The sequence below is a fragment of the Aristolochia californica genome, unplaced genomic scaffold (genome assembly GCF_029961685.1).
Source record: "Aristolochia californica isolate CCGP_79_NKW_82.1479 unplaced genomic scaffold, dmAriCali1.0.hap1 SCAF_7, whole genome shotgun sequence".
Classification (NCBI taxonomy): domain Eukaryota; kingdom Viridiplantae; phylum Streptophyta; class Magnoliopsida; order Piperales; family Aristolochiaceae; genus Aristolochia; species Aristolochia californica.
This window is the reverse complement of record NW_027182268.1, coordinates 3,971,502-3,989,148: the sequence shown is the minus strand read 5'-3', so window position 1 is coordinate 3,989,148 and position 17,647 is coordinate 3,971,502. Positions and strand designations below refer to the sequence as shown.

The window sequence follows — 17,647 nt, the reverse complement described above, 5'->3', positions numbered from 1 at the left end:
ATCTCTAGGGAGACATGATATAAGGGCTCAAGTTTGTTGGAGAGTATTAGAAAATCAATAGAAAGGGAATTTTGGTCATTTTACTTCAACTATAATTTCTGGAGATGACATTTTATGGTTCATCATGTTTAACTTTATTTGTAGTTCATGTAATTTGAGTCCATCAACGGGGAGATATAAGGGATTATGTAAAGAGTGACTGATTAGGGGTAATTTAGTAATTAATAGATAGTTAATTGAATAAGAAGAATTGGAGGTCGATCATTACCCCAAGGAGAGCAGTTTCTTTTGGCTCTCTTCTCTCTCTTTTCTCTCCCTCATTCTCTCTCAAAAACTCAATTTCACTCATTTTCACAAGAAGAAAATGGAGGAAAGAGTGAGACTATAGATTGAGGTAATCAGCTGGCTTGATTTTCTGAGTTGGACATTAAAGTCAAAACAATGTAAAGGTTCACCAATAATCTCCACAAGAAGAGCAGGTGCCATCTCTAAAATGATGGAACTGATTCGAATCTCGCACCAAAATCTCCCTTTTAATAATCAGTGATATGAACTTGGTAGCTGTATGGCAATCCCCACAAACTCTCAAGTTTTTGAAGATCTGAATAGGAGTATGCAAAGGCAGGTTAATAATTCCAAATGCAATAGCCAATCTCTCACTGTGACTAGTGAGAATATATTCTTTTATCTTCTTCCTCCACATCTTGCAAGACAAAGCTATAATCTGAGAGAAAGCCAAGGTTTCTCATCTGGGTCAACAAGAGCCCCAGCTCTTCACATTGCGGGTGGGATTGGTTCCCCGTGAAAAAAACATGAACCCTGTTGTTCACCTCAATTGAACAAAGATCTCACCCTGTCCACTGTTCCATTCTCCAATGATTGCATAAATATTTGACATCAATAAGTAGTAGCCAACATTAATTGCAAATAAATTATCTGAGGCTAGATCTCCCAGTTCAACATTACCATGAATTCTACAAGCTCCAAGAAGGGCACTCCATACACTGGCATCAGGCTTTACAGACATATTTGTAATGAACTGATAAGCAGTATCCAAATGCCCAGCCCTCCCAAGTAAATCAGCCACACAAGCATAGTGCTTTACATTAGGCTCAACCAAGTAGACTTTCCTCATATCGTGAAAATATTTTTGGCCCTCATCAACCAAACCTGCGTGACTACATGCAGACAACAAAGAGACTAAAGTAATATGGTCTGGCTTAACACCCTCTTCTTGCATTGCCCTGAACAGTTCTAGTGCTTCCTCACCATTTCCATGAATTCCATGGCTGGATATGATAGCATTCCATGGGACGGGACTTCTTCTTGGCACCTCACTAAATAATAGCTTTGCCTCAGTTAATCTCCCACACTTTGCATACATGTCAATAAGACATGTTCCAACAAACACAACATATAACAAACCAGTCCGTATATTTCTTCCATGAATTACCATTCCTTGTCGCACAGCTCTTACATGGGAGAAAGCAGGTAGAATGCTTACAATAGTACCCTGATCTACTAGTATGCCATCAGACTTACCCATAACATGGAACAGCTTAATTGCCCCATCAGCAAGCCCATTCTGTGCAAAGCCAGTGATGATAGTGTTCCATGAAATCACATCTTTGGCAGGCATCCTGTCAAAGACATTTTGGGTATAGTCAACCTTACCCAGTTTGGCATACATATCAACAAGAGCATTTCCAGTTAACATATCCTTCGTAGTCCATTCCCTTCTGAGAACGAAACCATGACAAGACCGCCCACTTTGAGTGTCCCCTCTCTGAGCAGCAATAGATGCCAAACCCAGTAGAGTCCACGAAGACATCATTTTTGAAACCCAACTTCAAAACCGAGCAATGGACTTTTTGCCATCTCGCAGCACCTCACAAAATTTCAAGACCACAGGGAAAGTGTAAAAGTCAGGGCGAACTCTAAAATTAGTCAATAATTGATGGTAACAACTGAGTGCTTCACGAAAAGAACCCTTTTTTACGTACCCCGAAATCATAACGTTCCAAGATAGTGCATTTTTCCTGGGAATTTGATCGAATACATGGCGAGATGACTGAATCTCTCCGGTAGCCAAGATGAATTTAGTATGAGTTCTTGTTTTTTTAGCAGCTAATTTTAAATGGGTTATATATCAGTTGGATGTTAAAAATATGTTTCTCAATGTGATCTATCATATGAAGTCTATAAGAGTCTACCACCAAGTTATGTGGTCGAGAGAGACAAGGTATGTCAACTAAATAAAGCAATTTATGGGGTTGAAACAATCCCTTCGTGCTTAGTTCGATAAATTTATTATTGTGGTTATTCAACTTGGGTTTACATGACGTGAAAATGATCATTCTGTGTTTACAAAAAGACCTTCAGAAGGTATGCATATATATTGGTGACATTATTATTACTGGGACTGATATTAAGGGTATTTAATAGACAAAAAAAGATTTAAATAAAGAGTTTGAAACCAAAAAACCTAGGACTACTCAAATACTTTTTGGGTATAGAAGTTCTGCAATGGAGTCATGACATTATCTTGTATCGAAGAAAGTATATCCTCGATTTATTAAAAGAAACTGAAATGCTTGGATGTACGCTCGTTGATTAGATCGATGGAACCCAATTGTGTGTTGAATTTGGAGATGTTGATGTTGGACGATTTCAAAATTTAATTGAAAATTTAATTTATCTCACAATCACAAGACAAGACATATTTTATTCCACAAGTGTCATCAATCAATTTACGCACCATCCCTGACAGTCTCATTGGATGGCGCAAGAGAGAATACTATGGTATTTAAAGAAAATCTTAGGCTAAAGGTTATTATATAAATGTCATGGACATACTAAAATCGAGGGTTTTGCATATGCAAATAGAGTTGTTCTCCTAATGACAGAAAATCAACTTCCGATTATATACAACCATGGGAGGTAATTTAGTCACTTGGAGAAGCAAAAACAAAATATTGTGACTATCAAGATAGGGTCATGGCTCATGCTATAAGTGAGTTCTTATAGCTCAAATCCTTGACGACAGAGCTTGGGCTTCTGATAATCGAGCCTATGCAATTTCACTGTGATAATTAGGTAGTCATTCATATTGCAACCAACCTAGTTTTTCATAAAAGAACCAAACTCATTGAAATTGGCTGTCTAAATTGCAACTAGTCTCATATTCATGCAATATGTTCCCTCCAAGAACCAATTAGCTGATATTTTCATGAGAGTTATCCCTCTCTCTACATGTACCAAGCTGGGATGGGAATAATTGATGTTTTTGTACCAGCTTGAGGGGGAGTGTTAAAGTAATATGAGTTATATCTCTTGTAATTAAGTGAGTGACTGGGGTAACTTATAATTACCTCAAGTGCTCCTAGCCTCTCTCATGTCTCTTATTCCCTCTTTCTTCTTTTTCTTGTAAATCCTAGTTCTTCTAAGAATGAAACCCTAGAATGTAATACCCTCTCGCCCTATTGAACATGCAAAGGGGGAATGGGAGGGGTTCTACCTCCCTTCTTCACATGGAAGAGAGCTAATTGTGCAACCTCTCCATTGGATAAAAAAAAGAGAAAGATTAAACGAGTGTTTTGTCTTTGTAAGGAGACCAGCCACGAAGGAATCTTCGAAAGTGTTACAATGATTGATAGCCAAATTTAATACTTTGTTGCATCTCGATCTACAAAGATACGACGTAAGATAAAACTACAACTCTCTCTTCTTTCACATCGAGTGTTTTGTCTTTGCTAGAAGACCAGCTATGGAGGAATCTATGAAAGTGTTAAAACCATCGATAACTTGATCATTTACTCCAACAAACTCATATTTTCTCTCCCTCTGAATTTCTCTCTTCCTCAACTTCCTCTCCAACTTCTCTACCTCCCCTTCTTCACACGGGGAGAGCTCATTGTGCCATCTCTCCATTGGATAGAAAAAGGACAGAGACTAGGAATAAGCAATTTGAAAATCAGAGCTTAGATAAGTAAATATACAAAAGTTACACAACTACAATTGTAATATGGGAATTTATAATGGCACATAACTCAAACTCAAGTTGTTAATCCACTCCCAAAGTATCTTCACACTTTGGAATATAATTTATTGATCAAAAGCCGAACGATATTATAAGTAAGCTTATGTGGCATTGGAATAAATATTCTATGATGTTTTGGGTTTTTATCCTCACCTATTAGGGTGAAGGGCATAGATGTAATCATGGCTCATTAACCTCTATAAATAATAGTTTAGGAGGAGGGTTAGACATTGATTCTCAAAACTAATCCTCACTCCATCATTGTCTCCCGTAGATTGTCTCTCTCTTCTCTACTCTAGCCATCTCCTGCATTCTCTCTTTTTCTCACTTTCTATCTTCCACATCTTCTCTCTTCTTTTCTTCCTCACTTAATCTCGTTAATCAATAGTATTATTACCATGAAATCCTAAAAATCAACAAACGATAGTTACAACAAACACCACAAAGGCTAAATTATAATCCAATGGTATACAAACCTATAAATAAAAGTTATTTGGGACTCACTTGTGCCAAACTCATACTTCATCAACTACCATAGTCCAGCTACAAAACACCAAGCAAATTCAAGAAATTTAAAGTAAAACACCAATAGTGCTTAATTATTTTTAAAAAAATAGCGAGGGTGAACTTTCAAATGTAAAATTCACTCTCCATTATTTCAAAGACAAAAAATGATTGGGTGAGGTACTTAAAGCTGTATTTTAACCTAATCGAAACTCAAAAACCTGATCCAACCCTACCTGAAAACCTAAGGATGGGTTTTACATTTCACCTTGTGGGTCGAGGATGAAGCGAGGAAGAAAAAAAACCATCGTGTTTCGGGGATGTGTTTTCCTGAATCCAACCCGCAAGGTTTTATACCCGTAATGTCCTTTAGAAAATACATGAATAACATATAATTTAATCATACAATAATGTAATTTTATAGAAAATTATTTTAAAATATTTTGTACTTGTTTATGGTTATTGATTTTTTTTGTAATTTTTAAAAATATATATAACACTTTCATAGATGGGATTGATCAGGGATGGGGGGTCAAGATTGAAGTATAGGGGAACAGGGCGAGAACGGGGTTGGCCCCATTTGGGTTTCATGGTCAGGGTTTAGGGTTTGGTTCGGGTTGTGGGAAACTTGTCCCCAAATCGACATGTGCCATCCCTAAATACTTGAGAATCTAAGACATAAATTTAGTTTGAAAACCTGTTTCAACCTCATTCAAGGTACATATTTTACTCCAATTATGTGTCACCATCAAAGGACAAAAGATTTTTAAACTTTCCAATTTACTAAAATTTTTCAGTGGTTGTGCCATTTTAAGGATAATTTTTTTTTCTACTTTATTCTTCATAATTTTTTTTACATTTAAGAAATATTAAAAATGATAGAAAATAAGTTTCATACCAATCCAAAAGGAAACCGTAGAAAAAATAAAATCACTAAATGATTTTTTTTATCATTTATCTTACTTTAACCTTATTTTTATTATTTATAATATAAAATTAATCATAATTTTTTCAATAAAAAAAGTAATATAAAATTAAATAGAAATTTTTGTTCAATAAAAAAAGAGAAAATAAATTTTCTTTCCTTTTTGTTTTCCTATAAATAAAATAAAATAAAATATAAGGAATTGTGGGAGAAACTAGACTCCATAAAAATGATCAGCAACAAATAAAAGGGTGGGCAAGTTGCGAATACCCTAGTGACCTTTTTTTTTTGTGGCTCCAATCGATTTGCTCCTAAGAGAGTTTGAGATCGATACATGACGAGATGACTGCAGCAAATCTCTGATTCCCGGTACTTTTACTTTCTATAGCTGTCGAATTATTTCCCCCCCTTCATTTCGGTTTCTTTGTTTCGTTTTCAATGGCTGTTTAATCATGCTGTCCTCTTTTCATCTTATATTTGCATTTTTGTTCCTTGTTTGACACTGGAGTTTAATAACGAGGGCGCCTACGGTCTTTACTGGTTCATTTCATTTTTGTTCCTCGATTGCCACTGGAGTTTAATAACGATGACGCCTACGGTCGTCGCCGGTTCTTTACCTTTTTTTCTGTTCTTGTTCTCTGTTTGTCTTTATCAGCTTCCAGTTTCACTGGTAGTCACCCTTTCTGGAACCTAGGGTGTCGCTCTTATGAGCAAAGATAAAAAGTTGTGAACTCGGTTGTATCAAAGTTTATTTGTTCGGATGAATAAACAATGAGCTATAAATCACTATTTCTGTCTGAATGGAATTGCCAAGTATCGCTGCACATTCTTTGAATTATCAAGTCGAAGTAGAGGACGATATGGCTTGCCCCTTTGTAATACGAGATAGTGCTTTTCACTAACTTATCGGTTGTAGTTGATTAAATATATTCTAGATAACCATCTTCTTTTCTGGTTTCACCAGCTGCACCCTTTATAGTCAGGGTTTATTTCATCTTTGTCTTCTGTGCCTCTCTTTTTTCCCATGTTTACTCCGAATATTTGTTGAGGTATTTATCTAAACATTGAAGTGGAAAACTAGGTGACAGTGGGATAAGAGTGAGGGAGAAAAACGACTGACAGATAACACATTTATTACCAGGCTCTTAATGGAATTTGTATTTAGAGATATCTAATGTGTGATGTGTTCTCTTTATTGAAGGAAGCTTTCTCTTAATGAATTTAGTCAAAGGCGCATTAAAATATCCCTTTTTTATATGGTGAAAGATATGGAATATATTATTTTATTTGAAGTAATTGACTTAAATTCTGAATTCTCTTGGAAAAGTTTTGAAGAATGTAGATGCAGTGGGCATAAGGGCTGCCCTTAGCTGGATAATGGAAACTCTTTACTATTTATGGTTAAGATGGTTCCCTCCATGTGAAAGATACTTGCCTGTAGAAGTAACGAGATCATTTACTTCTAGCACTGAACTTTTTCTCTAAATTTTAATTTCTTGTGTCAATTTTCAAAATATTTTGTTCAATCTTGAATGGTATTGAAAACACTCCTCCCATTGCTTTACTTCTCTCTGAGATAATCTGGATGGTACCTGTTTTTTTCCATTCTTTGGTTCCCTTCCAAAAAAAAAAAAAAAAATTCTGTTGATGAACAATAAATACGAGAAACCAATAGGGTAGAGAACTTTTAGGCTTTTAGCTGGAGGAGAAAATGATAATCCTGTTGTGAAAACAAAGAGACAAGTCTTACTGATAGTGTTGTCTGTTTGGTTCAAATATACTTCCTGTCTTCTTTTTTTCAGCTCAGTTTACTTCTTATGTATTCTTAATTATAAAATCTCATTTATGATTCATCATTAGCTGGACTACTGGTTCTGCTTGTTATACCAGTTTGAAAGAACCCGGTCAACTTATTGGCTCCATGGTAGCATTTGCTTGTGTGACATTGTAATAAATGTGGGGGTGTTTTCTAAAGCTTGAATGTTTTACGTTTTACTTTGCAGAGAAAAGCATTGTTATATATACAATATGACATGAGGTTGGAATTTGAAGTGCAGTTCAAACGTGTTGTTTAGGTCTTTCTCAAGATCTTCCATTTACATTTTCAATTTGTTAGTTTTTCAGTTTGAAAGTGGAAAAAAAAGTTGAAGAGCAAGATACTTAAAGGGTACTTGCACCAATGCTTGATATATGGTGGACCCTAGTGGGAGCTGCAATTCCAGCCATTGGTTTAGGGCAAGCTATCAGAGCGAAAAGAAGACGTGCTGAAGAACAGAGGATAAAGGATGCCCGGGGGCGTGAAAAGAACCCTGATGACATATTTGTGTGTGAGAGGGTCTGTACATCAAAAAGAATGCTGAAAAAGGTTGGTGCATTCTCTAAGGACCCAACACCTGATACGTGTGTTACAGTCTGTGGGGTGTCAGAGCTTGATGCCTGTGCTGATGCTTGTGCTCGAACGGTTTGTGTGAACCAGCACCAGGTGCCAAATTGGAATGATCTTTGCCTTAAGAGGTGTCAAAGTGAATGTCTTAGACTCTCATCAATTAGTTCTTCTTCTTAACTTAGTGCCCTCTTGTAGTTTTTGTGGATGAATTTTTGGTGGTTTCCGACTCTTTTAATTAGATAACAGACCAGGTTGTTCAATTGATTTACCTTTTCCCTCTTTCGTAATACATATATTCACTCTGGGGCTACTTGATAGTTCTGGGTCCTAAATTGTGTTTTGTGCACCAGAAATGTGAACATGGGGGATCTCATATGCCTTAGCTATTAGTTTCCCTGACTTGGGAAACAAAACAGAATTTTCAATTATTTTGAACGCAAATGAAGTACTCGGCTCAATCTTGTTTGCTGGGCCATTGAAGGGTTTTTAGAGGACTCTTTGTCTCCTCTTGAAAAACAAAAAAGTGCATGGCATTACTTGTTTCACCTTTGTCGTCATGTGACCACACAGGTAGCAAGGTTAATGTGTAACACAAGTACAAGAAATGTTGCTTCTCTGAGTTGTGCGACAGATTCTTCTGGTTCAATGGGAGCCTCCAAAAGATGATATATATATTTTTTTAACATAGTACGTTAACAGAAGGCAGACGATACTGTAAGGATGAGAAACAAGGATTTGTTGAGTAAATACTGAAACTTCTGTTTTCTTCTTTCGTTTTTTTTTTTTTTTAAATCTTATCAACATTTCTACTGGAAAACAGAATTCTTTCTCGTACGCAGTTGTCAGAATAGGAGAAAAGAAAAATCTTTCTTTACTCTATGAAGAACACCTTCTTACGTTACTCTAAATGAATCTGTACAGTCGTGGAGCCTTTCGGTAGAAGTTGTCACGCTGCTTGTAGGACGTGACTCTGTTTTGTTTCTGGAAAAGACATCATAACCTTCACCCGAAAAGAAGCCTGCACAGAAAGAGTCATACCTTCAACTTCTTTGGCATGAGAGGTACTTTCAACTGACACCTTCTATCTCTTTGGCATATTAAGGCACTTTCATCTTCATTAGCAAGGTAGTAATTTTAATGGATGGCGTAACATTTGTTTCTCAAACCATCACTATCATCTCTTGTGATAATAAAAATGGGAAGTATGCAAGAGACCACAGGCTGTGCCTGGAAAGAAAGGGGAGGGGAAATATGCCCTCCATGCTCCTGCTTTTTCTCCATGCAAAAGTGAGAGGGCGGAGGAAGGCTTTCCTCCCTGTGGGGGAGGAAGAAAACAAGGAGGTACTTCCTCTCCCTTTTCTGTGAAAAGTCAGCACGGATTAAACTCTCCTTCCAAACCCGGCACGAAGATGAAGAGAGGTTCTTCATCACCCCTGTCAAAGCAGAGGGCAGAAAGATCCCTCCCCTGTTCATATGCCTGCACTAAATCCACTTTTTCTATCCTAAAACCATGGTTTGGTTAAGTTTCTATTGGTAAACTAACCTAGGCCATGTTTGGAGATATGACATCTATATGAGGCCATGCATGGAACCATTTCTGCTGAGCAAGTAACATGATTTTGTATCTACGTTCAAGCTAAATGCATCTAAGCAAGAGCCAAATAGACATCCGAGGCCAAAACAACATATAATTAAACAGATAAATTTCAAAATGCATTGAAGTATTTTTACCTTTTGTGAACCAAACTCAATCTTATCAGATGGATGAAACCGAACAGGAAGGTGAGGTGGCACATGGTAGCGCCGCCCCTCCTTACTGCGAGGCATAAGAGTGTTATTCAGTGAAACCATGTTACTATAACAAATAACAATATAAAAACTTAAATAAACAGACTCAGGTGGTATTATCATGATACTTACTCAGTAATCCAAGTACCATGTTGACTTTGCAGATCAGTCAAGTAGAAGGCAGTATCTTTGCAATGGATACAGGCAAGTTTTTCAGATACCTGAAATAAAAAGTTTAAAGAAATTAGTGAATGTCGGATTACCACTAAATTAAACATTAGATTTGTTATAGTGTCGATGTTTATGGAGTAAACAAATCACAAATTACAACAATTACAAAAAGGAAAAATCAGAAGTTCATAAACAATTGGAGAAGCTTATCAAGCTAGACATTAGCTAGACATAAAGTTGTTTGGATGTGTATTTAACTACGTTAAACCCACCTGTGGCAAGCATATAACTACTGACTCTTCAGGCGCATGATGTGAAATGCTCCTGCATCAAAATAGAACAAAATAGAAGAATGAGCTTTTGTAAAGTACATTCCTGATGAAAACAAGAAATGTGCAGATGAAAAATATTATTAAAAATTTTTGAAAAAAGAAATGCCATTTTTGTCAATAAAAAATGAAACATTACAGTAGAATCATATTCGTAGGAATAAGTTCATTAAAAGTAACTGAACAACAGTTATGCTCAACTGCACTAGTTGCTATTTTTACTGTAAAAAGAAACAAAGCATAAAGGAAAGAATACAAGTGCCTACCCTATTATGCATGGTTTTGTTTCATCCCTGCTCAAGTGAATAGGTTCTAAAAGTCCATTAGCCTCATCTACAATGGGAAAGAGATACCACCTACAGAAAATAAAATATAGTCAGAAGTAAGAAAACTTCATGGAGACAATCTGGTGATCGTGTATCATACTCTCCATCAAGATCACACTCCATGGCGTCATCATCTGCAAACCATGTTTGTAATTGGTTGCTTGCCTACACAGAAAAAAATATACTTGCTTGTTTATCTCAATTTCATATATTAGAATTTAATAGCTTTTGCCAAATGAAAAACATACTCTATCAGAAAGTCTGCAGCTTAGAGGTCTCCCTTCAAGATTTGAGCTGCAAACACAATATAAATTAAATAAAATTAAAATGAAGTTCAACAAATTGGAAAGATGCAAGCAGATGTTTTAAATAAAGTTACCTATTACCACCCAACACCCAATTCAACATTAAAGGCATCGCAAATTTGATTAAGAATCTCCCACCAACTCTTCCCGGATGTGAAATGCGGAACTTGGTAAAAAACTAGACAAGAAACCCATTATGAAGGAGTACTTAAAATAACTACCATGTAAGAAAAAATAGATTTTATCTATGTACTTACTGATAATGGTCCAAGTCCCACACCCAAGTATGGTTTGTAGGTTGAAGCCATTATTGCAGCCATTCTTGCCATTCCGTATATGGCAGCAACACGAAGTCTTCTTTCTTTCTCATAACTGACAAAAAGGAAAAAAGATAAGCAGATAAAACAGAGCAAGAGTTTAGACACATATCTCAAACCAATACTTTGTTTTACACATTTGAATTTGATGGGCATAAAAAATTCAAATAAAAAATAAATATTCTACTTCTTGTACTGAAACAGGGGGAAAAAAAAAAGACAAAACACAAGAAAGTTACCGCTTCAGAGAAGCTGGAATATCCATAGGAGTTCCTGAGTCAACACTTTGTTGCCATGCTTTCTCAAGTTCCAAAGCAAGCTGATATGCATCCTATGAAATTGCAAGTAGCACGGAAAAAATCTAAATCATATGATGAAGTAGGATAATATAAAGTTGCTATGCTGCATAAAGTCCATAAGAAAGATGAGACTTCTATATCAAAGAAATTGGATTCTGGTACATCAAGGCTTTGAAGGGTATCTGCAAGAGTCAAGTTTGGTATTTTTTTCACAACTCATAAACTGCTAACCCTAATTAATGTAGTAGCAGACTTCCATCTGAGAACATATTTTGCATATCAAAACTGTAATCTGAAACAATTTGATGCCTCAGTTGTTCTACTATTCTTAACCATCTAATAAAATAAAGATCCATCTACACTTGTTGCAGAACTCATGCTGATTCAAAGGTGAAAAGACGAGAGAATACTTCAATAGCCATGCAGCCACCTTGACCCATGTTTGGTTGCATGGCATGAATAGAATCCCCTAGCAAGGTTACTCGGCCCTTTCCCCAAGTCAAAGAAGGGAATCTGTCATATATATCACGGCGAAGAACTGCCATTTCATCCGTTGCAAGTATCAAGTCAATCACATTATCACACCACCCTGCAAATATTTTGAGCAGCCTTTCCTTCTTACCTATCAAATATCAAATGCAGAAATACTGCCATCTCAGATGCATATTGAGCTTTTAGGTTTGCATGAGAGATATAATGTGAATTCTGTTTCACAGGCTCTTGAGAGTCTAAATTGTTTCACTCTGACTGAAGAGCCTAAACATGTAATCAACAACAGAATCATAGGCAGCATGAAGATGCAAAATAAAGAAGTCACGTTAAAAAGGAAAGTGGAAGTACATAAAACCAAGAGGAGCAAAACTATGGATGTTCAGATCTTCATAAAAATGTTTCTCGGCTTCTCAATTGCTGTGACTGAAATGAGATGAGATTCCCAACAAGAGCATTTATAAAGGTCATAATCAAGCTTGGTGTCTTGGAATACTGAGATCCGGAAATTGGACAAGTTGGACTAGTTTTTTTTAACCCATATGAAACTTTTATTGAGTTGCCAATTTGTACCTTTTCAAGTCTTATGAGATAGCTCAAGCATTTTAGTTCATCAAAGACAGGTTTTTTTTCTGTGAACTAAGATTTAAACACATTCTACTTGGCATTTGCTTTTATACATGGATACTTCTCAAGCTGGATAGAATGGATTGCATATCAAACCATTATAATCCAATCATAGACATACCAATAACTTTACCCATTAACTTAGTCCCTAAAATGCTTTTTCAATTTTCTCCACGAGGAAGTCAGGGCAACTAAAAAATAAAACAAAAAGAAAAAAGCTGAAGAATCTTCTCTACCATTTGGAACATCAACACCACCAGGTGGTTCCTTGTGGAATGCATACCATTGCATCTTTCCGGCCCCCACATCTGAAGAAACAAAGTACTGTTTGTGACCCAAAAGTACACGATACCTTCAAGTACAATAATTTAGGTTTAATGTGCTGTGTAATCTTAATTAAAACTTTAAAAACAAAATTAATGTAAAATTAAACTTTCAGACATGGAGATCATACCCAACACAATCAATATCTGGAGGCACAAAATCTGCAATGCCAGTGTAGCAAGTGTAGCCCGAATAGGATGCCTCTGAGGGGCCAAACAAGTTCTTCCGAACCTTTAGTGTATAAAATTTGTTATTAGTTGATATCGAGTTGCTATATTAAGCAATTTTTCCTTGAACAATACACCAAAAACTACCCTTGTCCATATTCCGTCAGCACCAACTAGCAGATCACCTTCATAAGATCGTCCGTTCTCTAGTTTCACTGTAACCTGATTAATAGCACATAGAAATAAGTGATTAAAGTTGCACTGGTAGATGAAGTTTCTACATTTGGTAAAGTGAAAAGAACTATTTCAGCATTAAATCACCTTGTTCCCATCATCTTCAAAATCTACAACTTCACTGTCATTCATAATAAGATCGTCACCAACTGCATGGGCCAATATTTGTTGTAAAGTCATTCGGCTTATAACCCTTGTAACAGGGAGGACAAGTCATTCGGCTTATAACCCTTGTAACAGGGAGTCCTCATTCTGCTGCAGGAGTGAACGTATCAAACTTGATGTACCTGAAAGTAGACAAGAATCTTTAAATACTAGTTTATTTATCCCAGGTGAAGTCAAATTTTGGTGTTTCATCAAAAGTTTCAGGTGGCTAAAAATCTCCACACCATTAGGTGGGCAGCACCTTGGAAGTATTATATTCCAAACTAAAGATCACCCAACATTGACCACCTACAGTCCACAAGTTTAGATGATTCAAACAGTGAATTTTGCACAAGACAGTGACTAAAAACCACTATGAACAAGATATTACAAAGTGCAGCTACAATCTGTTTTATGAGGCCAACGAGATGAACGAAGCACCCCCTTGTTATGGTTGGCCTGTGTACATACCTGCCCGGGTTGAGCCCAAATGAAGCAGTTTAGAAAGCCTTACCTGTCGTTTATGCTCTTTCTTGTGAAAATTGGTAAAAAAGACCACACTCATGAAGACTTATCCCTATGATACCTGTTCCACAGTCACTCCATCACCATTTCCATCTCAAAAGACTTAAGGGATTCTTACCTGCCCTTTTAAACAAATTAAATAAATAGGTAATACAGGTTTACAAGGTAAAATATAGAACGAAAAGGTGCCCATGTATCTGTTCTTTGATTAAGTATTCTTCAAACCAAAGTCACCCGTTTATGTCATGAGGTTATTTTCTTATTCTTACAAAATAAACCGTCTCTATATCGTAATCAGCTATGGGATGATCTTTCCTATATTCCTTTTCTCGAAATTGGTAACCATAATGAAGTAGCTTTTACCACGTTCAATATCACAAAAGCCAAAACACTGAGAACTTACCAATCGCCTGAAATTCCATCAACAAGTCCATTGATTCGATCTCCAGTGATACAACCGGCTGCCATGATCTCTTCAGCGACATCCATGTCAATGGCTTCCAGAGCTGCCAGCGCGTTACTCTGTATCGGAATCGGGCCCCTGTACTGCCCTTCACCTCTAATCGCACTCATGTCTTTCTCAAAGACCTGAACCTGGAATCCTTTCCTCTTCACCGCGAGTGCAAAAAATAAACCTCCGATACCACCCCCAGCAATAAGAATCCAAAGATTCTTCGGTTGGGCACTGTCATTGATCAACTTCGACATCGGTCCCTCAGCAACAGTCGCCTCAGCGGAAGTAGTAGGCACCCCGACTGGGCTCTTATGCTCTGATGTAGGGGCAGATAGACACTGTTTCCTGAAGGATCTTTGAGAGAACTCTTTAGGAACGGGAAATGAATTCTGGGTTCTACACAAAACAACAAAAGACGAACAGAGCGTGGAGCTCAGAACGGCAGACGCCATTAAAGGAACTGTAAGATGAGAAGCAGTCGCGGGTCACTTTTTCGTGGGTGTCTTGAATGTCCGCTCGTCCTTCCAGAGCACTAACAGAAAAAGAAGAAGAAGATGAGTGAAGCAAGCTAGCTAGAAGTGGCGGCTGCAGTGAGGAGAGAGAATAAATGATACGAGAGAGGGGAGAGGGAGAGAGAAGGTGGTGGGACCCCGAAAAATGAAAGCCAATCGGAGGAGTTCCTCCCGAAATTCAACCCTCTACGCACATTGCAGAGCTGACGCCTGGCAGATTGTTTTGGTGTTCTCTGGAAATGATAGGTCTCGAGCCGGGAGGGAGGGGTATGAATTATGATAGAGGAACATTAAGGAACGGTCGGAACCTGGAAAGGAAACGAGCATCAATAATTTTTCTTTTTTCTGCGTAACGACAGATGTCTGAGTCAACGTTGAATCGCAGACAGAGCTGGCACATGGAGGATAGACGAACTTCCCACCTGGGTTTGAATTTTTTGTAGAGAATGTTCTCTCTGAGTATCTAAATTTTGATAACATGCAGAGAGACAGAAGAAGAAGAAATCAAGTCAGGCGAGCGCCCATTGAAGGAATTACGTACTGCGGTGACGGAATCTCAAAGACGCATCAAAATTCAGTTTCGGTGGATCCTGTTTCAGTATTACCGTGCGTGCTCGTTCTGGTTTAGTATGATTTCTGTCACTGAAGTTTGTTGACCACTTTGCATATGTGAAGCCTAGTTTATGCAATATCAAAGGGATCTCCTTCTCCTATCCCTTTCTATTATTGCATGATAGAGACGAGGGGTTGAGAGCCATAGACTAAAAACTGGAAAGAGGAAGAGGGGTGACTGCCCCTTCGGATTTACAAAGAAAGGGAGTGGCTAACTTGGCCTCCTCAATTGGGTTTTGACCCAAATCTGGGTCTTGGGCAAATTTTGTTTGGATTAAGGACAAATTCCAATTTAACCTTGATTAATTGGTGGGTTCGGTTTGGGTTTTATTAAAATTGAACTGACCATCAACCTGATAGAATGACCGGTTTTAGTCCAACCAAGTTTAGACGGGATCCAACCATAGGTTGAATTGGATCCAATTAGACCACCTTATTTATATATATGTTATGTTCGTTGAAGTTAGACATGATTTAGTCTTTGATTGTTGATACTAATTGTTAGACCAATGATTGGTAATCCATGCTGGTTTTCGATTATTTTGATGATAACAAAATAGGTAGCTAGAATTGTTACCGACATTGTTATTAGTGTATATTAAACACATGACTACTAACAAACTTATGAGGCCGATGGCAAAACCTAAAGCAAAAACTCATTGAAAATTGTTGTTGCGGAGAAGAACTTACATTAATTAGAATATCGAAGACTTGAAGATCTATAACCAAGTTATATAGAAAAATTTCAAGACTCTAGCCATGTAAGAGAACAATCAACCAAATTTTAATCCTAAGGTACTCAAGAGCATTGTAGTATTAAAACATGATTTTTTTTCTAAAAGTGTGTGTTATCGATGCATATGAATGATTTAAAATTGTTAAAACCCTTAGTCTAGCATATATCATGCTTAGATTTCAAAATAGTATACTAGCATATAACATGATTGATCAATTTGTATAGGCTTGATCGATCATCTAGAATGTAGTGTGACAAAAAATTTTTAAAAATAATCAATCGTTGGTTAGGCATGATTGATTCTACATAATGCTACCAAGAAAAGTTATAAAGTATGATCGATCACCCTCTATAGCATGATTGATCATACAAAACATTGTATAACCAACTCTATAAAGCATGATCAATAAATAAGTTTTGTGAAATATTGAAAACTCGTTGATTGATGATATGGTCAACCAACATAGTTGAAGAAATCAAAATATAGTCGTTATACATAATTGAGTGATCAATAAACAACAAGCTTGAAGAACTCAAAGGATTTATGACTAAATATTGAAAATGGTAGGCTATTAATAAGTAAGCAGGCGATAAGAATGACATAGGGCCAGTAAAATAGGACACCTTCATAGAGTAAAATATGCTACAGGCTACCTCGAGGAGATGTTGGTTTTTTTTCTTTTTAGCTACACCATTTTGTTGAGTAGCGTAAGCACAAGATGTTGCCATTATCCTGACAAAATAATTGAAATTTACCCGACATGAACTCTTTTTTGGCATTATCTAACCGAAACATAAAAGCATCTTTTAATGTCTTATGATTTAGGGATCTTCGAAAGGTCAAAGTAAGGTCCTTGAATGGTGTGATCTTCTAAAGGACAATGTTATATCCTAAAAGGAATCGTTACATCATAAGCTTCCAAGTTGTTATACATGATTGATTGATCAATATTTTTTACAACTTTTTGGAAACAGACAAAAAATGGATAATTTGGTTGGGAATCTTATAAAATATTCATGTTTTAAGCCAAAAATCATTTCCTTTATGTTGATAACGAGGTGTGGGTTGGTTGTTTTACAAACGAGTTTGTGGGGTTCTTTTTAATAAAAGTGTTATTTGTCAAGTATTTTTAATCAAAACCGATAATACACTGATCCCTTTAGGGGAGTTAGTCCACAATGAAGTGGAATGAATTCCCCCCACATTACTTAGTTTATTAAAAAATAGCCTTAGTATAAAAAGACTTGAATTGAAGTGAGATTACACCATTTCATTCGCTCAGGCAAAAACGGGAGAAAACTGTTTCTTGCATCCCCCCCGCTATTCTGCTCTACCTCTCGTCGGCCTCTCCAGACAATCTCTGCTCCCTCCGCGATCGTTCACAGCAAAGTATTTTTTTCTCCCTTTGCCCCGACCCCGGTCGGCCGTCCTCC

At 36.9% G+C, this 17,647-nt stretch overlaps 2 protein-coding genes and 1 pseudogene across 4 annotated transcripts; 1 reads left to right on the top strand and 2 right to left on the bottom strand.

Annotated features, from left to right (window-relative positions):
• Positions 1-451: 451 nt before the first annotated feature.
• LOC137936239 (pentatricopeptide repeat-containing protein At4g33990-like) lies at positions 452-1,834 on the bottom strand. Its single transcript, XM_068780810.1, is given in 3 exon segments — positions 452-685; positions 687-844; positions 847-1,834. Coding segments are annotated over 3 exon segments (1,380 nt in total).
• Positions 1,835-5,721: 3,887 nt separating this feature from the next.
• Positions 5,722-8,164, top strand: LOC137937580 (uncharacterized protein At5g64816-like). 3 transcript variants are annotated; one of them, XM_068782673.1, is made up of 2 exons: positions 5,722-5,837; positions 7,593-8,164. In XM_068782673.1, the coding sequence occupies exon 2, from the start codon at positions 7,648-7,650 to the stop codon at positions 8,029-8,031; it is 384 nt and encodes a 127-aa protein (XP_068638774.1). In that variant the 5' UTR covers positions 5,722-5,837; positions 7,593-7,647; the 3' UTR covers positions 8,032-8,164. The 3 variants fall into 3 exon arrangements, with proteins under 3 accessions (XP_068638774.1, XP_068638776.1, XP_068638775.1); XM_068782675.1 differs by having other exon boundaries at positions 7,585-8,164; XM_068782674.1 differs by having other exon boundaries at positions 7,472-8,164.
• Positions 8,165-8,646: 482 nt separating this feature from the next.
• On the bottom strand, positions 8,647-15,304 carry LOC137935914 (zeaxanthin epoxidase, chloroplastic-like; annotated as a pseudogene).
• Between the last annotated feature and the right edge of the window lie 2,343 nt (positions 15,305-17,647).